Source organism: Conger conger, chromosome 13 (assembly GCF_963514075.1).
Source record: "Conger conger chromosome 13, fConCon1.1, whole genome shotgun sequence".
Classification (NCBI taxonomy): Eukaryota; Metazoa; Chordata; class Actinopteri; order Anguilliformes; family Congridae; genus Conger; species Conger conger.
In genome coordinates, this window is record NC_083772.1 from 24,920,263 (window position 1) to 24,946,762 (window position 26,500).

The 26,500-nt window shown below is 49.9% G+C and overlaps 1 protein-coding gene across 5 annotated transcripts in view; it reads left to right on the forward strand.

Annotated features, from left to right (window-relative positions):
- dync2h1 (dynein cytoplasmic 2 heavy chain 1) overlaps positions 1–26,500 on the forward strand; it is a 169,881-nt gene that overhangs the window by 52,280 nt on the left and 91,101 nt on the right. For all 5 annotated transcript variants that reach the window (XM_061216771.1, XM_061216770.1, XM_061216768.1 and 2 more), the window contains exons 57-71: positions 2,231–2,344; positions 2,569–2,729; positions 3,063–3,186; positions 3,680–3,801; positions 3,903–3,989; positions 5,034–5,160; positions 6,694–6,835; positions 7,112–7,221; positions 11,124–11,222; positions 11,689–11,812; positions 14,598–14,761; positions 15,639–15,758; positions 16,887–17,021; positions 23,008–23,151; positions 25,652–25,741. In XM_061216771.1, the coding sequence (XP_061072755.1) occupies positions 2,231–2,344; positions 2,569–2,729; positions 3,063–3,186; positions 3,680–3,801; positions 3,903–3,989; positions 5,034–5,160; positions 6,694–6,835; positions 7,112–7,221; positions 11,124–11,222; positions 11,689–11,812; positions 14,598–14,761; positions 15,639–15,758; positions 16,887–17,021; positions 23,008–23,151; positions 25,652–25,741 (1,863 nt within the window). The remainder of the gene's footprint in view (positions 1–2,230; positions 2,345–2,568; positions 2,730–3,062; positions 3,187–3,679; positions 3,802–3,902; positions 3,990–5,033; positions 5,161–6,693; positions 6,836–7,111; positions 7,222–11,123; positions 11,223–11,688; positions 11,813–14,597; positions 14,762–15,638; positions 15,759–16,886; positions 17,022–23,007; positions 23,152–25,651; positions 25,742–26,500) is intronic.

A 26,500-nucleotide genomic window follows, 5' to 3' on the forward strand; every position in this document is an offset into this window, starting at 1 on the left:
GTGTGTGTGTGTCTATCTGTGTGTCTGTGTGTGTGAGTGTGTGTGTGAGAGTGAGTGTGTGTGTGTGTGTAGGTGCAGTGTTCCTGGCTGCATTGCCGCTCCTCTGGCAGGTGAGCTCAGCTGTGGTGGGATTAATGTTTAATTAGCGCTGGGTGGGCGGCGTGTCCCTCCCACTGGCTCTAAGTGTGACTGACAGTTCTGACATGCCAGCCGTTCCCCAGCGCTGGGCGCTGACCCTCCCATCACTGTCATCCTCCTGAGCGTCACGTTGAGCGCTGCGGTGACAGCCGTGTGTGACCTTCAGCGTCCTCCTCTACCGCCTGCTGACAGCGGCGGCCATTTTACCCCACCTGCACTGCGCTCTCACAGGGGCAGGATGAGCAGCCTGTGGCTCTGCCCTGCAGCTGGGATCATTTCCCCACAGAGTATGTGTGTATGTGTGTGTGTGTGTATGTGTGTGTGGGTGTGTGAGAGTGTGTACGCACGTGTGTGTGTGTGTGTGTGTGTGTTTGTGTGTGGGTGTGTCAGTGTGTACGCACGTGTGTGTGTGTGTGTGTGAGTGTGAGTGTGAGTGTGTGTGTGTGTGTGAGTGTGTACGCACGTGTGTGTGTGTGTATGTATGTGTGTGTGTGTGTGTGTGTGTGTGTGTGTGTGTGTGTGTACGTGTACGTGTACGTGTGTGTGTCATGCCTTCCTAAGTGCCTGTGCATAAGTCAACAAGCATGTACTTAACATTTGATTATTTTGTCAGGTCACTAATGGTTAGAAATGAGTTTTCACCACAGTTGTTTTGTATGAGGTAACTTTTCTCAGATTGTGGGAAGGAAAGTTTCTGGAGACTGGCATTTAAAAGGGGTTTATTTTTATAGCTCACTCTTAATTAGTCCAATGAAACTCTTCTCTTCTAAGGATTGGTTATTACATGCTTTATTGGGAGCACAACTTTTCTGGGCAGCGATCCATTAATTAGTTAAAAACATAGAGGAATAAATTAAGTTCACTTATCAGTGGCGGGGGAGTAACAGTGAGAGCTGAATTAATGTGCGATGCGTCCTGCAGAGTGAGCAGGCATGGGGTGTGGTTAAGAGTATTCCCTCCCTGAGGGGTGTGGTTAAGAGCCAGCCCCTCCCTGAGGGGTGTGGTTAAGAGTATACCTGCAGGGGTATGATTAAGAGTCAGCTCCTCCCTGAGGGGTGTGGTTAAGTGTCAGCTCCTCCCTGAGGGGTGTGGTTAAGTGCCCGCTCCTCCCTGAGGGGTGTGGTTAAGTGTCAGCCCCTCCCTGAGGGGTGTGGTTAAGAGTATACCTGCAGGGGTATGATTAAGAGTCAGCTCCTCCCTGAGGGGTGTGGTTAAGTGTCAGCTCCTCCCTGAGGGGTGTGGTTAAGTGTCAGCCCCTCCCTGAGGGGTGTGGTTAAGAGTATACCTGCAGGGGTATGATTAAGAGTCAGCTCCTCCCTGAGGGGTGTGGTTAAGTGTCAGCTCCTCCCTGAGGGGTGTGGTTAAGTGTCAGCTCCTCCCTGAGGGGTGTGGTTAAGTGCCCACTCCTCCCTGAGGGGTGTGGTTAAGTGTCAGCTCCTCCCGGAGGTGTGTGGCTAACAGTCAGCCCCTCCCTGGCGGGTTATAGTGCATGTTTTACAGCAGTGTGAATGCCCTGGGTAGAGACAGGTGCACATCACATCACCGCTGTGGCTGGTGCCTGCAGGCACAGCCATTCACAAGCCCTCTTAAAACAACATGAAGCCTCTTAGCTTTGTGTGGGGCTGGGGAAGTGGCCCAGTAACAAGTGCGCTACGCTAACGTGCCGTTAGTGTCACTGCCTGAGTGGCTGTTGCAGTGAGAGTGGCTGTTGCAGTAAAGCAGTTTGTCACTAGGGGGCGAAAGGCCAGGCCGTCTGACACTTCCTGCTCAGTCCTCAGGAGAAGGGCGCTCTGCAGGCTGGTTTTGAGGGGCTGGAGCCCTGCTGGACGGCCGGAGTCACCAGGGTCTTCCTGCTCTCTCCAGGGCCCCATTGCGATCAGGGGTCAGACTAGTGTTCAGGGGAGCTTTCTCCACCATGCAGGAGCTGTGTGTGACAGTAATGTTACTTTGTGTTCTTTTACACACTGCAGTAATTGTGCAAACGGTTTCAAAATATACAAAATTGAAGTTTATAATACAATAATGCTTGTATGTGTGCACTGTTGAGTGTGTTTGTGTGTGTTTGGACCGACGGAGTGTCTGTCTGTATCAGAATGCTAGCGACCAGAAGACGGAGATGGAGAAGATCAAAGGGAAGATGGCGGAGGAAGTGCTGAAGATCGAAGAGCGCAAAGCCAAGATCGACGACGAGCTGAAAGAAGTGCAGGTGAGCTCGGAACTATTCCTGAGGGCGAGTCACGCCCTGTCCAAATCTCCAAATCCTCAAACCTCATGTGCACATCACAGAGATCTCTTTAGTCAAACAGAAACACGTCTGCCCTATCGTCACAGTAAGGAGACCCCCCCCCCCCCCCCCACCCCTTACACAGTGGTATTAACGCCCTGCGTGTGTGTGAAACCTTCGGCCCGTGAATCCGCTCTGTTTTCCAGCCCCTGGTGGAGGAAGCCCAGCGCGCGGTGGGCAACATCAAGCCCGAGTCCCTCTCCGAAATCCGCTCTCTCCGCATGCCCCCGGACGTCATCCGAGACATCCTGGAGGGGGTGCTGAGGCTCATGGGTATTTTCGACACCTCGTGGGTGAGCATGAAGAGGTGAGGCGCGAGTCCGGTCCTCGGTTAACCTTCCCCCCGCCGGCGAGCCGTCAGACCCGGGCTTTAAGTTCACCTTATTTCTGGCGGATGGTTTCTTCAGCAGCCCCACTGTAAGTGCTTTCGAGAGAAAGTGCCGGAAAAGCCTGCTGTGTGAAAAACGGCTGAAATTGAGCGAGCGAAACACGCCCGGCCCGGTGGTTTTAATAAGTGAAAACATTTGCCGCCGTGGGCCGCCGATTACAGCCCATGATTTTCATTTGAATAGCTGAGGCCGCTCGCTCCTCAAGGCGATCTGTTCCCTCTGGCGGATTAACGGGTGCTCTCCTCCCGCAGCTTCCTGGCCAAAAGAGGCGTGAGGGAAGAGATCGTGACGTTCGAGGCCCGGAACATCTCCCACGAAATCCGCGAGAGCGTGGAGGAGCTCCTGGACAGAAACAAGGCCTCGTTCGAGCCCAAGGTCAGAGCTCCGCTTCTCTGGGCTTCACTAGCGCTGTGTGACTGTGTGCTTATTCATGGGGCGGGGCGGCGGAAATGCAGTTCCTAATGACCCCATTTACCTCCTATCGAGTGTACAGGTTTCATACAAGCTGTATGCTCAATAGTAGGCAAATGTGCTGATTCGGACCCAGCCTGGGCCCTGTTTCACAAAGCAGGCTTATTGCGTTAGCTGGGTAACTGCATTGAGTAAAACTCTCGTTCCAGACTCGGGAGGGCTCTGGGTTTTCCAGCTAACTACGTCCATCTGCTTTGTGAAACAGGGCCCTGATCATTCTTTCCTTGCCTTATTCCGTTTTCCATACGGGAGTGGTCCTATGGTTACGATCACTCTTAAGCCAGGGCTTTGTTGCTGGAGCAGTTCTCAGCTTTTCTCTTGCGCCCCCTGCATACTGTTTTGGAGCCGCGCGCTCAGGCTAACGCTAACGCTGTGCTGTGTATGGGCCCTGTGGCAGAATGCTAAGCGTGCTAGCGCGGCGGCGGCGCCCCTGGCAGCCTGGGTGAAGGCTAACGTGCAGTACTCGCACGTCCTGGAGCGCATACAGCCCCTGGAGAAGGAGCAGGCCGGCCTGATGGAGTGAGTCCCCTCCCCCGCCCTCACATGACACGCACCGGCCGTGACGGACAGGCCCGGAGCCCAATCACGTTTCACCGTCTCTTCCCCCTCTCTGTTTCTAGAAACATGAGGAAGACGGAGAGCAGAAAGAACAAACTGGAAGACCTGCTGAACTCCGTGGGAGAAAAAGTGAAGGAACTAAAGGAAAAGTATGTATCTCTGTGGAAAGACATTAGCACGGCTACCAAGTGGCTAATAATTTCTTGTACTGCATATTGCAATATTTTTCTCTCACACTGTACCCACATTAAAAACCTACTGGAAGGCCTCTTAACTCAATAGGGATCATTCGATCCACATGCTTCATAGTGACGGCAACCCCCATTAGCACACAGTAAGGAGAGGATGTGTTCCTTACAGAGCACAGAGTGTTTCTCCTGCACTGAAATGAATGAGAGCATATAATCCAAGCACAGAGTGGCAGAGCACAGGGCTGTGTCACACACACTCAGTAAAAGCGACCAGTGTCAGCTGTGCTTTATACCTCAGTCACACAAATCTACAGTAACAGCACACAGCTCAGTGACCTGACTGCCATACTTCCTTTTCATTATATTCAAGTGTTGAATTATGCATTTGATTAGCAGACGACACTTATGAAGGTTGACTTGCGCAGATTTTTCTCCATACTGTTCATTCATACAGCTGGAAGGTTAACTGCCGCGGTCAGGGTTATAACGGTCCCCCTGGGACTCAGCTCTCCAACCTTTGAAATGTAGGCGCAGTTGTTCAGTTCACGGCACTGCGTTATTCTCCGGGGAGCTGGGGTCGATGGAGAGGACTGCGGTGGGCTGCAGGCTGGCTCATTCAGCTCAGGCTGCGGTGCAGGGATGAGCCCCTCGGTTGAGTCTGGACTGTTCCAATGGCTCTTCTGTGGTTGGTAGCTCCATTGGGGGTCATAGGCGGTAGGCTCCTGCGTCATCCAGGGTACGGGTGGGTTGCAGTGTGGGCTGCATCTCAAAGCCACTTATGAAAGGTCTTCCTCCGACTCTACCCTGCACAAGCTTAGCTGTAGTCTACGGTGTGAAGAGAAGCAGGCCGGTGACACTGTGTGTTTCGGACGACAACCACGGATGCCTACACTTGCGCAAATTTTGGCCAATTCTGGGGCCAAGTAAAGAAAGAGAGAGGTACAGTGTGACCTCCTCTTCTGGGGTCGGGGCTGACGGTGCGCTCCTCTCCTCGCTCTCCAGGTTCCAGGCCCGCACCACGGAGGCGGCCAAGCTGGAGGCGGAGGTGAGCAGGGCCCAGGAGACCATCCAGGCTGCGGAGAAGCTCATCCACCAGCTGGACGGGGAGCACACGCGCTGGAACGCCCAGGTGAGGACCGGGGGAGGGGGCGTGAGGGGCACTGCGGTCAGGGGGGTGTGCTGCTCTTCCCGTTCACCGCTCGTTCTGCTGCTCCACATCACGTGTCTGCTTTATCTGAGTCATCAACCCCTGAAGTCTTCTTACAGACCCCACCAGGGACTGAATTACCCCACCAATAAACTCAAATGCACACACGCACGCAAAGCACGCACACGCACACACACACACACACGCGCGCGCGCACGTACTCACACACATAAAACCTGCTTCAGGAGGTTTAGGACTTTCAGCAGTGAGTCAGTGGCAAACCCCGTGGAAAGTTGCTGATTAATTTCTCTTACACCCTGCTTCCATCTATCAATGTCTAATCAACTGAAGATGCTGGCAAACACACCCACACACACACACACATGCACACATATATATGATTTCACACATATCAGATTTTCTCATGACTGAACTGCTGTATGAGGTGTGTGTGTAGCTGTGTGAGCTGTGTGTGTGTAGCTGTGTGTGTTGCAGTATGAGCTGTATGTGTGTGTGTGTGTGTGTGTGTGTGTAGCAGTATGAGCTGTGTGTGTGTGTGTAGCAGTATGAGCTGTGTGTGTGTGTGTGTAGCAGTATGAGCTGTGTGTGTGTGTGTGTGTGTGTGTGTGTGTGTGTGTTTGTGGCTGTATGAGCTGTGTGTAGCTGTGTGTGTGTGTGTGTGTGTTTGTGGCTGTATGAGCTGTGCGTAGCTGTGTCTGTGTGTGTGTGTGTGTGTGTGTGTGTGTGTTTGTGGCTGTATGAGCTGTGTGTGTGTGTGTGTGTGTGTGTGTGGCTGTATGAGCTGTGTGTAGCTCTGTGTGTGTAGCAGTATGAGCTGTGTGTGTGTGTGTGTGTGTGGCTGTATGAGCTGTGTGTAGCTCTGTGTGTGTAGCAGTATGAGCTCTGTGTGTGTGTGTGTGTGTGTGTGGCTGTATGAGCTGTGTGTAGCTGTGTGTGTGTAGCAGTACTGATAATGGCGGGAGCAGGATGGGTGGATGGGCTGCAGTGGCTCGTGGGACGCTGGTGGCGGGCCCATTAATTGGGCGGTGTTCAGCGTTTTGTTGTACACACCACAGATGCCACCGGGCTGGCAGTGTGCCAGGCGCTGGAGAGTGCCAGCATGCCCGCGCTGGTCCTCCACTCCCCCCCCACAGCCCCCAATGCTGAGCACCTTTACCACTGGGGCAGCACTGCAGCCTGCTGGAGCTCCTGCTGAGTGTGTCTGTGTCTGTGTCTGCGTCTGCGTCTGCGTCTGCGTCTGCGTCTGTCTTTGTGTCTGTCTGTGTAAGTGTGTGTGTATGTGTGTATGTATACGTATATGTATGTATGTATGTGTATATGTACGTGTATGTATTCATCGTATGTTTATGTATGTATCTGTGTATATATGTATACATATACATGTGTATGTGTTTATGTACGTATGTGTGTGTGTATATGTATACATATATGTGTTTATGTACGTATGTGTGTGTGTATATGTATACATATGTGTTTATGTACATGTGTACATAGGTGGCAGAGATAACGGAGGAGCTGGAGACCCTGCCCAAACGGGCCCAGCTGGCTGCTGCCTTCATCACGTATCTGTCAGCCGCTCCAGAGGATCAGAGGAAAGCCAGCCTGGAGGAGTGGATGAAGTCCTCCGGCCTTCAAAGTACCGTCAGCCGCCATCATCCTGTCTGCATCGCACATTAATTACCGTCAGGAAACTCTGCCTGATTTTTAACGAGCTCCACTGAGCAGATAATCTTCATTTAAAATAAAAAGGGTTGCGTTTTATAAAGTCTGTCTCATCCTCTTCAAGGTGACTTTGAAACATTTGTCTGAAACTCAATTAGTTGTAACTAACAGTCACGTGATCTTTGGTCCGTCATTTTATTCTATTATTCATAAAGAATTTAGACTTTCCTTGCTCCCTTCTCTGGCTCAGGCTTTGACCTGCGCCGGTTCCTGTGCTCGGAGAGCGAGCAGCTCATCTGGAAGAGCGAGGGGCTGCCTTCAGACGACCTCTCCATGGAGAACGCCCTGGTCATCCTGCAGGTGCGCCCTCCGCCGCGCGTACCGCCATAACCCGCCCGCCCTCCTCCAGCAGGCTGGGCTTAACCTCTGTGGCCTGTGTGTGGTGGCACAGCGACAGCGTGTTCACAACCGCAGGGCCGTGGGTCTGGAGCCGCTCCCCTGTGTCTCACTCTGAGAGTGAGAGACGTGCCTTTGCTCCGGCAGCGCGGCGTTGATCCTCTGCTGGCGGAGGCGCGCTCGTTCTTTGGTTCACTTCCAGGAAGGGCTCCCGAAAGGCTGCTGTCATCTTCCTGCCATTTCCCGTTTGTCCTGTGAGCTCGGCTGAGTCCCGTTGGTCCTGTGAGCTCGGCTGAGTCCCGTTGGTCCTGTGAGCTCGGCTGAGTCCCGTTGGTCCTGTGAGCTCGGCTGAGTCCCGTTGGTCCTGTGAGCTCGGCTGAGTCCCGTTGGTCCTGTGAGCTCGGCTGAGTCCCGTTTGTCCTTTGAGCTCGGCTGAGTCCCGTTGGTCCTGTGAGCTCGGCTCACTGCCGTTGGTCCTGTGAGCTCGGCTGAGTCCCGTTGGTCCTGTGAGCTCGGCTGACTGCCACTCACACTGCCGGCGAGCTCTACGTGGGAAGCTGAGGCAGGTCGCACTCTTTTCTCGGCCTAGAGTGAATCCGGCCTTCCTGCTTAGTGGTGCAGCCCTGTCTTTCAGAGACAACATTATGAGAGGGCTACACTTTTTTTGTCATGCAGACTACATTTTTGCCGTGGCCAAAAAAGTAGTGCCTTTCCCTCAGTCACGCCATGACCGGGGCGCTACAGAGTGAAAACGCCTTGCAAAGTAAAGTACCTTGTTGCCTTTTTTGCTTTTGATTTAGCATTGAATTATAGGCCACGTTTTTAAAACAAAACAATGACATCCTTCATGCTGATGTCATATATCCCACAACGTTGGACAGTGGTTCTCAACCCTGTTCCTGGTGATCTCGGTGCCTATATTGGCACACCTAAGTGTACTATTTGGCTCAACGAGCTCTCCAGCTGATGAATGAGGAGTGCTTTGTTAGGGTTGGAGTGAAAGCCTACAGGACCATCGATCTGCAGGATCTATCCTATGACATCAGCAGTAAGCCCATCTCTGCTCTGATGAGTTAGTGCGCACTCCACCTCCCCTCATAAGCCATGGTTTCACCACTCACTCATCTCTCTGTTTGTTTTTTGTGTTCCCTTAACCTTTCATTGCTGCGCTAGATCAGTGCCACCATGACACAGGTAAGAGTTTCCCTGCCACCTCACCCTCATCCTACTCCTCCACCCTTACAGTAAATGCATTCTTTAGTGTCACGTAGGTTAACGGGGATGCCTTTTGGTAAGTTTGTTTTTTGCCTTCAATAAAAGTTGAATAGTGAAACATTTGAATGAATCCCAATACCTCCACACCACAGGGGGCAGCACTGTCCTGACGAGTACTGTAGTTTATTCTTCATTATGTTAAATAGTTTGTTCTCTTAACAGACACCCTTTACCCGGAGTTTACATGTCCAATCATTTAATCTATAAGTAATTACTCAGACAATTCAGTTCAAGTAATAGACTCTACAGTGCGGCAACAAGGGTATAATTATAGGTAATCACAAATGATTAGATGCAAAAACATGTCCCTTCCCCCTTGTGCAGCAGAGAGTGTCCAGGATAACTGGACTAATACGAGCTCTGGCACAAGTGTGGGTTATTATCTGTGGGAGCAGAAGCAACCGCAGTGTGTGGGTACTACTCTTTTAATCTGCCTTCCACCTGTGACAGATGTGGACGGGTTTGAATTCTTTGAGAATCCTTATAAGTTTTCAAGTGAAAATACATTTAAGCTGAAATTGAGGCGATGCCTGCTTTTAATGGGTTGCTGCTCGGCCATCGTATAGGCAGTGATTGCAGTATGAGATGTCATGAGCCCACCAATAAATTACACAATCCACCTTTTGTTGATTTTGGATCGAGCAATCCTTTTTAACTAGAAGGGAAAAGTCCAACCCCCACAGTGCAATATACTTGCTTTAAAAGAAAGTGCTATAACTGGATTTGTTATGACAAACGCAGGATCAGAGGTGATGGGATTGATTCAGTATTTAAGAGACGGTAATAAATAACATTTCTTGGCAATAAACAGCATACCAAGTTGTAGTTGAGTGCCCCTTTGAGTGACTGTAAACTTTTTATTGCAGATGTGAGTTTTGTGATATTATTTCTTTCTGGTGTATAGGTTATATATAGTTCTGTACTTACAGTACCAAAGACACCATGCACTGAGTTGATGCTCTAAGTTACACTATACTACCTCATTTGGTGGATAGTGTTTGCCCTATGAAATCAGGTAAATTTGTTTTTCTCATTGCATACAGCAAGATATAAGTAACAGAAATGGGTAGACCCAAAATTGAAAGGAATATTTTAGAATGATTTTACTAAGTGCTTTTTAAATGATCAAATGAAAGGTCAGATTTAGCTTTGTTGTACAGTTTATTTTTAAACTTGTAAACAGGAAGTTTACAAATGAATGATTATGAGAATACATTTTTAAATTGTTGATATATTGTCCTGGGTGACAAATTATAGTTCAGTTGCTTATGCTTAATTAAATCCTTTTTTTAATCTTGGTCCAGTTTTCATTTATAATCGTGAATGAAGCCCAGGTTTTATATTTGACCTGTTATTACAGACCTATTATGACACATTAATAACACATTAACTAGTGTGTATTGCTATGAATAATGACATTTTAATTAACAACTTAATAATGTTGTTATTAAGTATCTATAACTGGACTCTAATTTAATGTCATCACTTTTGGTGATAAAAATGCTTTTTCATTTTCATATTTCCATATTCCTTTTTCATGTGCTGATATTATAATTTGATCTTTTCATATAGTGCAGATTCCACTGGATTATATTATTATTATTATTATTATAAAAATAGGTGTAAAAAGGTAATGAAAAAGTGATGAAGTTTGATTGCAAATAGAAATTCCTCAGAAAAGGCTACATTGACAGTAAGCGTAAACCCTGGCATTCGCTCACAAATCCGACTTTTATTGTATCACAAAGCTCTCATAGCTCTACGGGACACATAATGAGTGAATGGGCCCTTTGTCTTTCCTGCGATCCTCTCTCCTTTCTCCCAGTTCTGGCTCTGCTGCGGCTCATTGTGTGCGCTCTGTAATGATGACAGACGCACCCGGCGATCTGGAGCAGCTCTGTGCCTTTAGACGTGCAACCTTGGCCAGTAAAGCTGCTATTCCAGCACGCTGTTTGAAAGGTCCACTTGAACATGTCACGTACTGGCAACAGAAGAATAGATTGTCAGGGAAAACAGCTTCCATTCTGAAAGAAAGCCTTTCGTTTTTAGGAGAATGCGTTGAGAATGACGGTAATGATCGTTCACAAATATGCAGTAAGTGAAAACTATTTACAGAGCTGTGCCCTGACACCTACTACATCTGAAGTTATGTCCTTCTGTAAAACCTTCTGCAAGCGTTTGCTTTCAGCTGATGAAAAAGAACAACAGATTCGGCTAGAAATGTGCTCATTTTTTCTCATCTGGGTTACATATCTCAGGCACTTGACATTCACCAGTAAAACCAGATGAATTCCTTTGAGTTATCATCCAGATTATTGCACTATAATAGTATATTAAAGTGTAGCTCGTTTTTCCAATTTGAAACTCATACACAAAGACCAACTTCGGTGCTATAAAAGCCTGTTTTTTTCCATATAACAGATAGAGATTGCTTGAGAGAGGTTAAAAATGACTGAGGGGAGTGTTCCTTCCTTCTCCTCCCTCCCATTTCCTTTGACCTCACCTCCACTTGCTGAGAACACGCGGTTGATTGGCCAGGCAGGCGTAAGGGGGTGGGATTAACTCTGACTCTGGTGTTTCCTGCGTTGCAGAGCTGTGCCTGCCCCTTCCTCATCGACCCCTCCTCCCGGGCCACCGAGTGGCTGAGAACACACCTGGCGCAGTCCCGCCTGGAGGTCATCAATCAGCAGGTACGGGCCCCGCCAGCTCCCGGCGTTACAGCAGCCTTTTCGTTAGGTGGCGTAGCGCTGCGGGGAATAGCTGCATTCGGCTCACATGCTTTCCTCCCGCAGGAAAGCGTCTCAGAAGCTGCATGTAAAACACGGCAGACGTGTCACACCGTTATACGTCCTCTGAACCGTGAACGTTCAACCCCCTGCCGCGCTCGTTAGCTGCTCTCCCGTATCCCGTCTGTCTGAAACGCTTCCGTGTTCAATCCGTCTGAAATACGATCAGACCCCGCGCCCGCCCGCTCTCTCTGTCACGCGCCGGTTATAAACGGAGGACCGATGCGTTTCAGATCAGACGTTAATCAGACGGGAGAGGCGCGTCTCCTTAGGGGCGCGCGCGGTCACGCAGGAGGAGGTTTGGGGTTGCGTTGGGAGGGGGTCTCACTGCGCCTGGCTCTGTCTGCTCACGGGTCTCTCTCGTTCCCAGGACTCTAACTTCATGACGGCGCTGGAGCTGGCGGTCCGCTTTGGGAAGACCCTGATCATCCAGGAGATGGACGGGGTGGAGCCTGTCCTCTACCCCCTGCTGAGACGGGACCTCATCGCTCAGGGTCAGCCCCAAATCTCCCTCAGTCTCAACCACAATCCCTCCATCTGAACTCTCTCTCTCTCGGTCTCACCCGCAATCCCTCCATCTGAACTCTCTCTCTCGGTCTCACCCGCAATCCCTCCATCTGAACTCTCTCTCTCGGTCTCACCCGCAATCACTCCATCTGAACTCTCTCTCGGTCTCACCCAAAATCCCTCCGCCCCAAATCTCTCTCAGTATCACCCACAATCTCTCTCAACCACCTTAACCCCGTCTGGCCGTCTCTCTCCTTTTTCCTTTCCTCTTTCTGTCTGCCACTTCACTGTTCATTCTCACTTTCTCACATATCAGATTTTTTTGCTCTTCCTTTTTTTTTTATTTCCATCATACCCGCCATTTTCTTTCCCCCGTCTCCATCTCTGAATGCAGCCTCGTAGCGCATAGCTAACGCTAGCCTGCAGGCTGCAGGTGGGGATCTGCTGCTGGGTCAGACCCAGCTCCAGGCTTCAGCTGCTGTGGGCTGGACTTCATAACCGCCGGTCCAGGTGCAGCGGTAGTGCGTTACATCACCCTGAGCCGTGTGATTACAGTCCGTTTGGGTCCCTCTGTGGAGCGACGTGATGCCATTATCACTGACTTTATTATCTTCATTTATTTTTTGTTTCCACCAATCAAAATCTCTTTATAATGGGCACCTTACACGAACTCAAAGACAAAGTCAACAATCGGACTGCCCAACTCTGTTCCTCGGGGCCTACCACCCTGTAGGTTTTCATTCCAACCCTAATTTGGCACACCCGATTGTACTACAGTAATTAGCATCTCAACACGATCTATAGCTGTTGAATGAGGTGTACTTTGTGAGGGTTGTTAATGTAAGGTGAGGCGGTATGACGCGTCTGTGATGCGTGTTGAGTACCGTGACCCATAGTCAGACTCCATAGGGCAGAAAACAGAGGGGTACACGGCAAATCCGGCGGATCCCGCGTCTCTATCCCGAACAAACCTCATTAAATTCATATCCATCTCTTCCACTACATGCATCATCCCTGCTTCTTCATTTTTTATTACGCTGCCTTCTCTTCTCCGGGCGGGTAAATGTCATGTGAGAGGAAGGGCGGGATAAAAAGGTTTCAGAGCTCATTGGAAGAGACAGGTTCACCCGAGCACTGTGAGCGCTGGGAGCCTTCTCCTCCATACTGTCTTCTCCTCCATACTGTCTTCTCCTCCATACTGTCTTCTACTCGATTTTCCAAGGGTTTTCCTTGCGCTGGTGAGCATTATGGAAGCCCCCCCCCCCACCCTCCGACTGCTGTCTTCTGTCTCTGCTTCCTCCGTTTTCTCCTTGGCACACGCTGACATCCCTGTTGGTTCTAGCGTCCTGTGTGTTTGTTTTAGATATCAAGAAGGAATTTCATGCTCCAGATATGGCGTGGCAGGTGTTTGCTCTTGCATTGAAGTATGTTAGGATTGTGTGTGTGTGTGCACGTGTGCGCGTGCGCATTTTGGGTGAGGAGCAAAGCATTTCTGGTGAGATCACAGCTGTAGGGGCTGGTGGAATGGGGAAATGGTTTCTTGTCTCACCAGCAGTTGCACATTGACGTACCGCGCACAGACGCATACAATCGGTCAATGTCAAATATGATATCGGGTCTCCTCCCATCTCCTCCCATCTCCGAGGCCAGAATGCATTGCAGCCATTTAAGCATGCATGGCCACACCTTAGGCATTAACCTCTTTATCTTCATTTCATGACTTCTGTATGATCCGCTTTTGAAATGTCTCTCATTGGCAGACTGCAGCCTTTTAGTGTCCTGCATTGACTTGCTGAATGCGCTTAATGTATAACGGATGCAGGGTGCAAGAACGTGCACCATGTAAACAATGTAATATTTACAGTATCTGTAGAGCCAGGGGACCTGAAACATTAATATAGTGTGTGCATATTAAAGTCCGGTGTGATTTAAAACACACCCATTAATCCAGACAGCGGGGAGAGAGCGCATAGGCTGCGCTTCACTGTAGAGATATGGGAAGAACAAGGAGAGAGAGAGAGTGAAGGAGGGATAAGGAGGAGTGAAGCGGGGACTGCTGCATTGCAGGTGAGCGGTAGGGGAGCCTCTGTGGACGGGTGAGCGTCTCATTTCCATTCTGTGTGCTCTCACGCCTCCCCGCCACTGCAGCCAGGTGCATCGTGGGACGGTTTCACTGATGAGGAAATCCCAGTTAGAAAACGAACATGGACGCCGGGGAGGCTCAGGCATGCTGATTTCCAAGGGCAGGGCTCAATTATGAGCTTGTTTGTAATGGCTGGCAGGATGTGTACGTCCTCGTGTTTTACACAGTATCCATCCGCACAGCTCGGTAGTTAATGAAGCATATTTGGGTTAAGCACCTGGCTCAAGGCCAAGGACTTTGTCGGATATTGTGGATCGGTTCTGTGTGAGATGCAGATGTGTCTTGAGTGCTGGTACCTGAGATGGGGTTGTTGGGTGTAACACTGTCCGTGTCTTATTGTACACTGGCTGTTCAGAAAACCTGGTGTAGCACTGGTAATTGTAGTGTCTCGATTCCCCTTTTCATGCACATTCTTCTCCTTTAAGCACCTTGAAATCACACTTTCAGTTTTCTTTTTACAGACCTTTCTTAGGTGGATGAAAAATGTGAAAGAATCAGAATGTGTTTACATAAATCTGTTTTCCCGAGTCAAGTGCAGAGTACATTGCAGACAGAGACTTCTGATAGCCACTATGAAATGAAAAGAACCTGGGGTGTGATGGACTGCGATATGATATTTGTCCTTCCAGGTCCCCGCTATGTCGTCCAGATCGGTGACAAAGTCATCGATTACAATGAAGGATTCCGCCTTTTCCTGGCCACCCGAAACCCCAGCCCCTTCATCCCACCGGACGCGGCCTCCGTGGTGACCGAGGTCAACTTCACCACGACTAGGGCCGGGCTCCGGGGTCAGGTGAGGGCACGGGCTGCCAGGGCAGATAAAACGCACCCCTCTCCGCAGACGGGCGCTGGGCCAGGCGTCCAAAGCATGTTAAACGCACTCGACAGGCAACACAAACGGGCCGTGGAATCAAACGTCGGCAGTTCACGGTGTAAGGTCAAAGTATTTAAATACACCGCAGACAAAACAAACACAGATTTGGCACCAAACGTTTACGTAGTCGGGACAACACGACGGTGACCCCCAGACGAAGTCTTAAATATGCAAGGCGATACGAGCGCAGCGTTGGAAGCAAACATCCGAGTGCGCGAGGGACTGCAGAAATGCCAGTCAGAAACGACTGACGGAGAAACGGCTGACAGTTATGCAAATTGAGCTGACAATCAGGCGTGTCGGCCTTGCCGCGGTAATCACGGCGTATATATACGAAGAGAAAAGCAATCTCCCCAGAAGATATTTGATTGCGGGCTGAATGTTCGGCAGTTTGCGCCGCTCACTCCTTCCACACACACTTTGCATTCACTCTGGCGGTGATGGAATATTTATCAGACACAGTTTATTCTTTTACCTGCCTTAATATTCTGCCCTTTCCTTATTTTCACCACACAACTGTTTTCTTTTCTGTGGGGGGCCTCAGTTTGCAGATTAAACCATTTGAAATTTAGGAAGCGGGAGAGGCACCTATGTCTTTTCGGGAGAAGAGTAACATATATAAAAAACCCCTGAAGAACACATTTTCTTTGGTGTGGGTGTGTGGATGTACACCTGTGTGTGTATGTACATGTGTGTATTTGCGTCTTAGCTTCCTTGATATTCATTGTGATAAACATGGGGGGTTTTGTGCTATTGCGAGTGTATCTTCCATATGAGTGTGTCTGTGTGCCTGCAGCTGCTGGCCCTGACCATTCAGCAGGAGAAGCCAGAGCTGGAGACGGAGAAGACACGGCTGCTGCAGCAGGAGGAGGACAAGAAGATCCAGCTGGCCAAGCTGGAGGAGTCCCTGCTGGAGGTACAGACCCAGCGCAAACTCACAGATCCCTGCTCCCAGCGCAAACTCACAGAACCCTGCTCCCAGTCCATACTCACAGAGCCCTGCTCCCAGCACATACTCACAGAGCCCTGCTCCCAGCGCATACTCACAGAGCCCTGCTGGAGGTACAGACCCAGCGCAAACTCACAGAGCCCTGCTCCCAGCGCATACTCACAGAGCCCTGCTCCCAGCACATACTCACAGAGCCCTGCTGGAGGTACAGACCCAGCGCAAACTCACAGAGCCCTGCTCCCAGCGCAAACTCACAGAGCCCTGCTCCCAGCGCATACTCACAGAGCCCTGCTCCCAGCGCATACTCACAGAGCCCTGCTCCCAGCGCATACTCACAGAGCCCTGCTGGAGGTACAGACCCATCGCATACTCACAGTGCTCCGCTCCCAGTGCATACTCACAGAGCTCTGCTCCCAGCGCATACTCACAGAGCCCTGCTCCCAGCACAAACTCACAGAGCCCTGCTCCCAGCGCATACTCACAGAGCTCTGCTCCCAGCGCATACTCACAGAGCCCTGCTGGAGGTACAGACCCAGCGCATACTCACAGTGCTCCGCTCCCAGTGCATACTCACAGAGCTCTGCTCCCAGCGCATACTCACAGAGCCCTGCTCCCAGCGCATACTCACAGAGCTCTGCTCACAGCGCATACTCACAGAGCCCTACTCCCAGCTCATACTCACAGAGCCCTACTCCCAGCGCATACTCACAGAGCTCTGCTCACAGCGCATACTCACAGAGCCCTGCTCACAGCGCATACTCACAGAGCCCTGCTGGAGGTACAGACCCAGCGCAAACTCACAGAGCCCTGCTCCCAGCGCATACTCACAGAGCCCTGCTCCCAGCACATACTCACAGAGCCCTGCTCCCAGCTCATACTCACAGAGCCCTACTCCCAGCTCATACTCACAGAGCCCTGCTCCCAGCTCATACTCACAGAGCCCTGCTCCCAGCTCATACTCACAGAGCCCTGCTCCCAGCTCATACTCACAGAGCCCTGCTCCCAGCTCATACTCACAGAGCCCTGCTCCCAGCTCAGAGGGTTACCCAGCCTGTTGATCATCACCTTACAGAGTGCTCTATCTCTCTCTCCCAGACTCTGGCCACATCTCAGGGAAACATCCTGGAGAACAAGGAGCTCATCCAGTCTCTGAACCAGACCAAGAGCAGCAGTGCCTTGATCCAGGAGTCGCTCACAGAGTCACACCGCCTGCAGGCCTCCTTGGACCAGGTGAGGGGGATTCAGGGCAGGGGCAGTGAGAGCTGGAGGCCATCAGATAGCTCCTGTAGGAAGAGCTTGTTCTTAACATGGCCGGCCTCCATTACATGTGCGAATGAAGTGGGGAAGTCATGATTCCTAGAACTGCACCACTCTATGTGGCAACGTCTAGATGTGGCAATGTTTCCAAGCAAAAAGTTTTAGGACGAAAGTTTAAACGGCACACACGTCTGAACTCGATATCTCATCCGCTGGCTTCCAACACCAGGAGGAAGTGATTTCTGAGAAAAGTTGAGCAATTAATAATTCCCCTCCCGCTGTCTGTCGTGCGGCTGCTGGCAGGCACGCGGACAGAGGCGCTCTGGCGTCCCGTAGTTATTCACTCTCTGCGTTCTGCCGGAACTTTCCGCCCGCGGTTCTGCGGAGCGGCTCGACCGCTCCTCCCCTCATGCCCCGGCGGCGGTTGTTGGCAGCGGACGCGCCTTCTCCACCTCCCCGAAAATAACAAGGCGCCCCAAAGCCCAGATCTGCTGTCGCCCTCGCCCCCGCCCACCTAATTACTCGGGGAGTGGCGTCCTTGCAGGAAAAATTATTTTACCTGTCAACCCCTTCATCCTCCTCTTCTCTCCTCCTGATGCAAGCGCCTTCAGGAGCCTGTAGAATCATGTCTCTATGCAGGGGCGAACAGCATTAATAAGGGAAGAAATATGAGAATATGTTCTTCAAAGGTGTGAAATTGTCCTGTTGATACCTTGTCCGTTATCTTATTAAGGGGGCCGGGCTAACATCTTGCGCTTGTTTGTGCGAGATATGCTATCGTTCTTGGAAGTAATTGCTTTTTGGTTGGAATATAGAACGTCATCGCATTGTGTTTGGAATGAACACGCTGCAGATTCGATAAGATGTTCGTCACAATCATCCACTTCAAGGGATTATGTGAGAAAGTCTTATCAAAGCGCCATGCTCTCTGTGATCTCTAAACGTTTGTGAATCGGGGCATTAGTTTCATTTTAAAGGCGTTCAGAGAGTGGCTGCTCACTTCTCTTTGACGTCAGAGTCATATCTGCTTTTAGCTTTGGCTTCTTTGAAGACAGACTGAAATACGGCGAGGCCTCCTTAGGCAGTGGCAATCCACAGGAGCGAACAAATCCCCCATGATGCCTTTCTTTCGCTTTTCATCGTCTTCTGCCAGACCTCTTCAAACGTAGATTATTACTGGCCATCCTGAAGTGAGAGCTGGACTGGGAGCCGGGATCTTAGGAATCCCCACCCCCCCATCCCCCCCTCTTTCCCGTTTCACTTCCCTGCCATCTTGGCTCTATGGAGCGCAGTAGAATTGGTCCGTCCATTAGCGCCAGTCGGAGAGACTTGCATTTTCTGTATTTAACTAGCTGCAATCAGCTAGCCCTTGGCAAAGTCTAAATTTTTAAAAACTTGTTTTCTAACAGTGCCGTATATTACATCATTTTATCCTCTCTGGGGATTGGTTTAATCAGCTTTGTGACTGTAACTTGTCAGGCTGTAGTTGATGCAGCCACAGAGGAAATCAGTGGAAAAGCCAATATTTGCCTGTGGAGTTTATTTTTGTACAAAACAGGTGTGCGCCGTGTCCTCGAAATGCATTTTCAGAGGAAGGGATGCAATCAAATATGAGACAGTTACTGGCTTGTAGAAATATTTTAATAGGAATATTGGCCAAGATTGTATTTGCTTTGAGCCAACTCCCCTGTGTGTTATTGAGAAATACTGACAATTCTTTGTTTGTAAAAAAAAAAAAAAAAAAAAACTTTGTGCCAGTGCATCTGGTACCTGAAAATATTAACAGGAAGCTCTGTTTTAACAGGCAAATTATCATTCCAAAAGTTGTTTGTGTATATCGTAAGACCAATAGCATGAGTTTTTTTTTATGTTGTGTATAAACTGGCTAGCAAAACGGTACATCTTGTTATAAATACTGTCTGCTCAGTTTTTGTTTTCAGCATATTCTGTTTTTGTGGCCTTCCTGTTCTTCTGGCACTACCACTACTTTCCTGGAGATGGTAAAAGTTGTTTTAAGTATTGAACATGGGGAAACATGGTCAGCTGGAGTCTAGACTGACAGACCTCAGTGAGGGCAGCTATAATCACCTCTGCAGAGATGAGTGACTCACCGCGTCCGCGGCGGTTATCAGTCCCCGGCGGAGGTGGAGGACTCCATTACGGGGCGATACAATCTCCCGCTCGCACAGTCCAGTGTGGTGGTCGTCACTTTCTCCCACGCCTTTGTGGTGACTTCAGGTACTATTTGCCCATCAGCTGAGTGTGTCCAGTTCTGCCTCTCCCCCCCTATAGTTGAGTCGCTGTCATTTTCACTGCCAGAGAAATCTGGCGCAGGAAGATAGTGTCCAGATGGGTGATGATGTGACACATTTATCCGTCCTCAGTCCTTATTGTTCTGCTGCGGTGCCTGTTCGTTCATCTCCGCTCATCTGTGTGTCTGCTTATCTCTGTACCATCACCTGTGTGTCTGAGCGTCTGTCTGTCTGTCTGCTTATCCCTCTCCCATCACCTGTGTGTCTGAGCGTCTGTCTGTCTGTCTGCTTATCCCTCTACCATCACCTGTGTGTCTGAGCGTCTGTCTGTCTGTCTATCCCTCTACCATCACCTGTGTGTCTGAGCATCTGTCTGTCTGTCTGCTTATCCCTCTCCCATCACCTGTGTGTCTGAGCGTCTGTCTGTCTGTCTATCCCTCTACCATCATCTGTGTGTCTGAGCGTCTGTCTGTCTGTCTGCTTATCCCTCTACCATCACCTGTGTGTCTGAGCATCTGTCTGTCTGTCTGCTTATCCCTCTACCATCACCTGTGTGTCTGAGCATCTGTCTGTCTGTCTGCTTATCCCTCTACCATCACCTGTGTGTCTGAGCGTCTGTCTGTCTGTCTGCTTATCCCTCTACCATCACCTGTGTGTCTGAGCATCTGTCTGTCTGTCTGCTTATCCCTCTACCATCACCTGTGTGTCTGAGCATCTGTCTGTCTGTCTGCTTATCTCTCTACCATCACCTGTGTGTCTGAGCATCTGTCTGTCACGTCACCTGTGCTCACCCACTGTTTGTCTTCATCTTTTCCTCTGTTGATCTTTCTGTCTGTCTGCTTATCCCTCTCCCATCACCTGTGTGTCTGAGAATCTGTCTGTCTGTCTGCTTATCTCTCTACCATCACCTGTGTGTCTGAGCATCTGTCTGTCTGTCTGCTTATCCCTCTACCATCACCTGTGTGTCTGAGCATCTGTCTGTCTGTCTGCTTATCCCTCTACCATCACCTGTGTGTCTGAGCATCTGTCTGTCTGTCTGCTTATCCCTCTACCATCACCTGTGTGTCTGAGCATCTGTCTGTCTGTCTGCTTATCTCTCTACCATCACCTGTGTGTCTGAGAATCTGTCTGTCTGTCTGTCTGCTTATCTCTCTACCATCACCTGTGTGTCTGAGCATCTGTCTGTCTGTCTGCTTATCCCTCTACCATCACCTGTGTGTCTGAGCATCTGTCTGTCTGTCTGCTTATCCCTCTACCATCACCTGTGTGTCTGAGCATCTGTCTGTCTGTCTGCTTATCCCTCTACCATCACCTGTGTGTCTGAGCATCTGTCTGTCTGTCTGCTTATCTCTCTCCCATCACCTGTGTGTCTCAGCATCTGTCTGTCTGTCTGCTTATCTCTCTACCATCACCTGTGTGTCTGAGCATCTGTCTGTCTGTCTGCTTATCTCTCTACCATCACCTGTGTGTCTCAGCATCTGTCTGTCTGTCTGCTTATCTCTCTACCATCACCTGTGTGTCTGAGCATCTGTCTGTCACGTCACCTGTGTTCACCCGCTGTTTGTCTTCATCTTTTCCTCTGTTGATCTTTCTGTCTGTCTATCCCTCCATCTTCTTGTCCACTTATCTGTTTACCTGTCCGTCTTATTTTGCCGGGCCTTTTCACCAGCCTGTCCATTCATTCGCCTGTCTATTCTCCTGCCCATCTGTTATTTTGTCTGGCTGTTTCTCTGTCATTTATGCCAGGCTTTTTTTTGTGTGTCTTTTATTTTGCCTGCCTGTTTATCTGTCTGATAATATTACCTGGCTCTTCAATTTGTCTGTTGAGTACACATTTACCGATGGTAAATTGCGTTTACCATCAGCGATTTTTTTGCAGTTGTTTTACCATGCAGAATGTGTTCAGCAGTTGTTTGTATTAAATACACCTCAGATATTCACCCTGCAGTTTGTTAGAAGGGAATCTGAGAGGAAGGTATGCGTTTGTAGATTTTGGCGCAAGGCCACGAGCGACTCTGGTAGAACACGAGTGTGAAGCAGGAATCTCGTTAAATAAATATTTTTGGGGAAAGATGAAGCGACTGCTCCTCCGGATTTGCAATGTAAGAAATGTCTGGAAAACAAACTTGAAAAGATTTTGATATCAAAGGATGCGACGACAAAAAGGAGCGGGGCCACTCGGCAGAAGAGGTGCAGCAACGTCTGTTTTCGCTCAGACGTGCTGACAGCCTGCTCCTGCGATAACTTCTTTTCCTGCGTCTGCCTGGGAGCCTCGCCCGCTCAAACTGAAATGTTTGCATCCAACTCGCGCGGAATTGTTCCGGATTTATTTATCAAGGCCATTTGGCGCTGACGAGATTTCCACTGAGGAAGCTATCCAACTTCCCACGCTTTCAAATAAGTGTGAGCTAGTCGCTGCTACGCCGTCTGACACTTGTGACATTCAGTCGCTGGTGCAGAATGGGTATAGACGGAGTTGTTTTGAGCACATATGAATGGATACAGAACTGCTAGAATACATGTCCAGCTCCGTCTGTCGCAAATCTCTTCACCCTGGGTCCATTTCCCCCCTCTGCATCTTCCCCCTCTCCTTCCCCAGCTACTCAGCTGGGGCTCTGATTTAGACATGGCCTAAGTCTTTGTTCGCACTTATTGTGAGTCGCTCAACAGCATCAGCTAAAATGTAGAATGGAAAATGATTCTCAACCCACTAGCATAGATTTTAGCATTACTGTAATTGGATGGGACCGATCACATCATTTCTCAACTTTTGATTCCAGGCCGGTGTTGGACAGCAGTGCGAATGATGTGATGCAATGCATCGTGGGAAATGTAGTGACTAGTAAATTTGTTCTAATCGGTACATTCTGATGTGGTTTCTCCTGCTTCTCTGTAACGGTGTAATTATTTCATTATTTTACGTGCCAAATACATATTCAGTGCAGAGAGTGGAACTCAGACACCGCTCCACTGTGTCGAATACATAGAGGAAGATCAACAGCTTAGGCAGGAAAACAGATGTTTTTCTGTCAAAGAAAAAAAAACATTTCAGTTGGCTGAACTCGGTAACCGGAACAAAATGATGAATTCCTTTAAAAAGGAGCCAAGGCAATTTGAATGCTGAAGGTTTGTTCCTGAGGGAGTTTTAGTATGGTTACAGTAGCTCTTAAGAACAGACAAGCCTCCATGTCTTAATCTTTAGAAAGTCAATAAACTTTTTCAAGTGATTTTTAGATGTTTTAGTTTTGTTTGGGCTTTAACTTATAAAGTTTATCTGTGATAAGAGTGTCAAATGTTGAAAGCAAGAGTTGCCATGGTCATTTAAGTTGAGTGATTGTATCTGAAGAATTGAATGACATGATATGAAGTGTGAAGATGAATACTTTGAGTGTCTTACAAATTCATATTACACACTTAGCTGGAATCTACCGAGAAGACAGTGACATCTATTGGCTTTGATTAAATCAAAAGTTCAAACATTCTGTAAGAATGTCATGATATTTTGGAGCATCCTTAGATGAAAGTGATTTCCGTTCTTATTTCAGATAAGAAGTGCTGCCAAAATGTGATTTCATGTCATTTGTAATTTTATCTTGAGGGCCCAGGAAGAATCCAGCTGTGAAGATGAATTATTCCTCTAGGGGGCAGTGTGGTACTAGACCTGACTAACCCCCCCCACTCCCCCCCCCCATCTCTTTTCTATACAGGAGCGAGATGCCTATCTGCCATTAGCAGAGAGCGCCAGCACCATGTTCTTCGTCATAACGGACCTCTCCAAAATTAATAACATGTACCGCTTCAGCTTGGCGGCCTTCCTCCGGATCTTCCAGCGCGCGCTGCAGAGGGAGAAGGTGAGACTCCACACCGCTGCACGCTGGCCCCACAGTCCTCCTGGCCTCTCCTCCGTCATCAGCCCACGGCCTCCTCTCTGTCTGTCATTGTGCAGGCAGAGCAGAGCAGAGCAGGGAGCTGATGGTCCTTTGAAGGGAAAACATTGGCTGATGCGTTTGCTTAAGTGGCTGTTTCAGCTGAAGCCACCATAATGAAGGGCTCTTTACTGGAGCGTAGTCTTCTCCACTGCAGTTTTGCACCCTTTGTCCATTAATGCTCCTTCCTTAGTCCAGTGAGGGAGGCGTAGGGTAGGGGAATTGATTTTAATTCATTTTCACGCACCCCCTCCCCACCTCTCCCAATTTGAAATCATATCTATCAGTGTCTACTGCTGCTACCTCCGCTGCTGAAGACTGACGGGCTTGTGACACATTGTATGAGTGTCTGTTTCTCGTCGCACTGCAGTTCACTAGTAGGGCTTTCCACCTGAACCACCAGCAGGGGTCTCTGTTTGCGCTGAGATGCCGTCGTCCCAGCCGTTGAAACCTTCCCTTCCCCAGGCGAGGCGAGCAGCAGTTTCGGCCTCCCCCTGCAGGGTGCCCGGCCCCTGTCGGCCCTGGCACGATCTGGGCGTGATTCTGGGCCGTAGGGCTCATCGTACTCTACAACTGCGGCTTAACAGGACCGTCAGCAGCAGGCCCGTGATGTTTTCATTATCAGAGCCCATCCCGCTTCTGTGCTGAAGTCCTCTGATGGAGGGTTGGCTGGCAGTCAGACTCAATTCTACTGCCCTGCTCTCTCCCAGACCTTACAGTCAAACCTGCACTGCTCCTGAGGTGTTCTACTGCCCAGACCTTACAGTCAAACCTGCACTGCTACTGCGGTGTTCTACTGCCCAGACCTTACAGTCAAACCTGCACTGCTACTGCGGTGTTCTACTGCCCAGACCTTACAGTCAAACCTGCACTGCTACTGCAGTGTTCTACTGCCCTGACCTTACAGTCAAACCTGCACTGCTACTGCAGTGTTCTACTGCCCAGACCTTACAGTCAAACCTGCACTGCTACTGCGGTGTTCTACTGCCCTGACCTTACAGTCAAACTAACACTGCTACTGTGGTGTTCTATTGCCCTGCCCTCTCCCAGACCTTACAGTCTGTGGCTGTACATGGCTGGAACCTGTAGCTCTTTGGCATTAAGACTACTGGATACGTGCAGTGTGAACAGGTAGAGCTGATTGCTGTAGTTTTACATTGATCTCTTTAATGCCAGGCTGCTCAGTGGTACAATGGTGCTGTTTGTTGTAGATGTCCACCAATGTGGAGATACAATGCAGGTTATTCAATGTGGAGACAGAGTGGTTGTCCTTCAATGTTGAGATATGGTGGCCCCCTAACCTGAGCACATGGTTATAGTGTGGCAGAGGGGAAATTAACCTTGAACCATTCCCCCAAAGTGATGTTACTAATTCATATTTTATGTGCCTCCAAGTTTATCTATGGTTTAATCAAAAAAACAAAATTGAATAAATACATAAAGCAATATGTGCTTTAGTGGCTACGGTCTAATTCAGCGGATCGTCTTATTAATGGGCTTTTACCATTATTTGCTTAGCAGAAAGATGCTTTCAGGGGTCCATTAGTCCAGTCAGTTAATGGCTGAATGAGGACCACTAAGAAGCTCCACACACAGATATAAATATGCTCCACTTTAAATTCACAATAACACTAAACTATTTCAGGGCAATGTGGGTAATAATTATTTACATCTGCCGTAGACCTTCCAGGTAGAAACATTGCTTGAATGAAAAGCAGCCTTTTGAGATTTTGATGTTACGGACCTTTTATTCTCCAGTACCAGACAAGAGCGGACGGATGTGTGTGTCATTATCTTTTGAATGAGGGACACTGCCCCTAGGGCTTTAGCCTGATGTATACTTCACACACGAGCCGGTCTACAAGTGGCACACTTTCATTTCTGTATCACGCCATTCGGCAAAAGCCTGCGGGGAGGGTTCTATTGTCTCTATGGTAACGTGACGCCAAACTGCTGATACTCGCATGTGTGACAACATGGCGGCTCCTGGTGCCGTAGCCAATCGATGACTGCATTTCACCGTTCCATTTGGCTGTCCGGTCAACACCCGGAGACAAAGTATGTTGTTGTCCACGACGTGAAATTCGCTGTCATATGCTGTCATATGACACTTTTTGCCATTGAAAACCTTTCGAAGGGGTTGTGCGACAAAGTATAAATCAGGCTTTCCGGTTTAGTTGCGGTCAACAAAATACAGCAGAATGTTCAAGGTGATTAACGCTCAGTGGGTGGTTCATTATATTTTTATTTAATTTCCCAGCCAGAGGAGGTGAGAGAGAGGAGATAAAGAGAGCACTTACCCAGCTTGCCGTGTTGGCAGGGTAATTACAGAGAGATGTGGGGTGCGTTAAGGTTATCTCACCTCCCCTTTGTCCCCGGAGGACACCCCGTCTCTCCCAGCTCTAACGCAGCGCTGCTCCTGCAGGAGTCTGAGGGCACGGAGGCCCGCATCCTCTCCCTGGAGGCCTGTCTGAAGACCCTGGTGTACGAGTACGTCTGCCGCTCGCTCTTCAAGGTAAGTTTCGCTGCCCTCCATCCCGCCCCGTGCTACTCCACCAGCTTCTCGCTCCTCCTCGCCCTCCATCTACCTCCTGTTCCCCCAACCCCTCCACCTGCCTCCTGTTCCCCCAACCCCTCCACCTGCCTCCTGTTCCACCTCGACCCCCAGCCACCTCCTGTTCCCCCTCACCCTCCACCCGCCTCCTGTTCCCCCAACCCCTCCACCCACCTCCTGTTCTCCCAACCCCTCCACCCGCCTCCTGTTCCCCCAACCCCTCCACCCACCTCCTGTTCTCCCAACCCCTCCACCTGCCTCCTGTTCCACCTTGACCCCCAGCCACCTCCTGTTCCCCCTCACCCTCCACCCACCTCCTGTTCCCCCAACCCCTCCACCCGCCTCCTGTTCCCCCAACCCCTCCACCCACCTCCTGTTCTCCCAACCCCTCCACCCGCCTCCTGTTCCCCCAACCCCTCCACCTGCCTCCTGTTCCACCTCGACCCCCAGCCACCTCCTGTTCCACCTCGACCCCCAGCCACCTCCTGTTCCCCCTCACCCTCCACCCACCTCCTGTTCCCCCAACCCCTCCACCCGCCTCCTGTTCCCCCAACCCCTCCACCCACCTCCTGTTCTCCCAACCCCTCCACCTGCCTCCTGTTCCACCTCGACCCCCAGCCACCTCCTGTTCCCCCTCACCCTCCACCCACCTCCTGTTCCCCCAACCCCTCCACCCGCCTCCTGTTCCCCCAACCCCTCCACCCACCTCCTGTTCTCCCA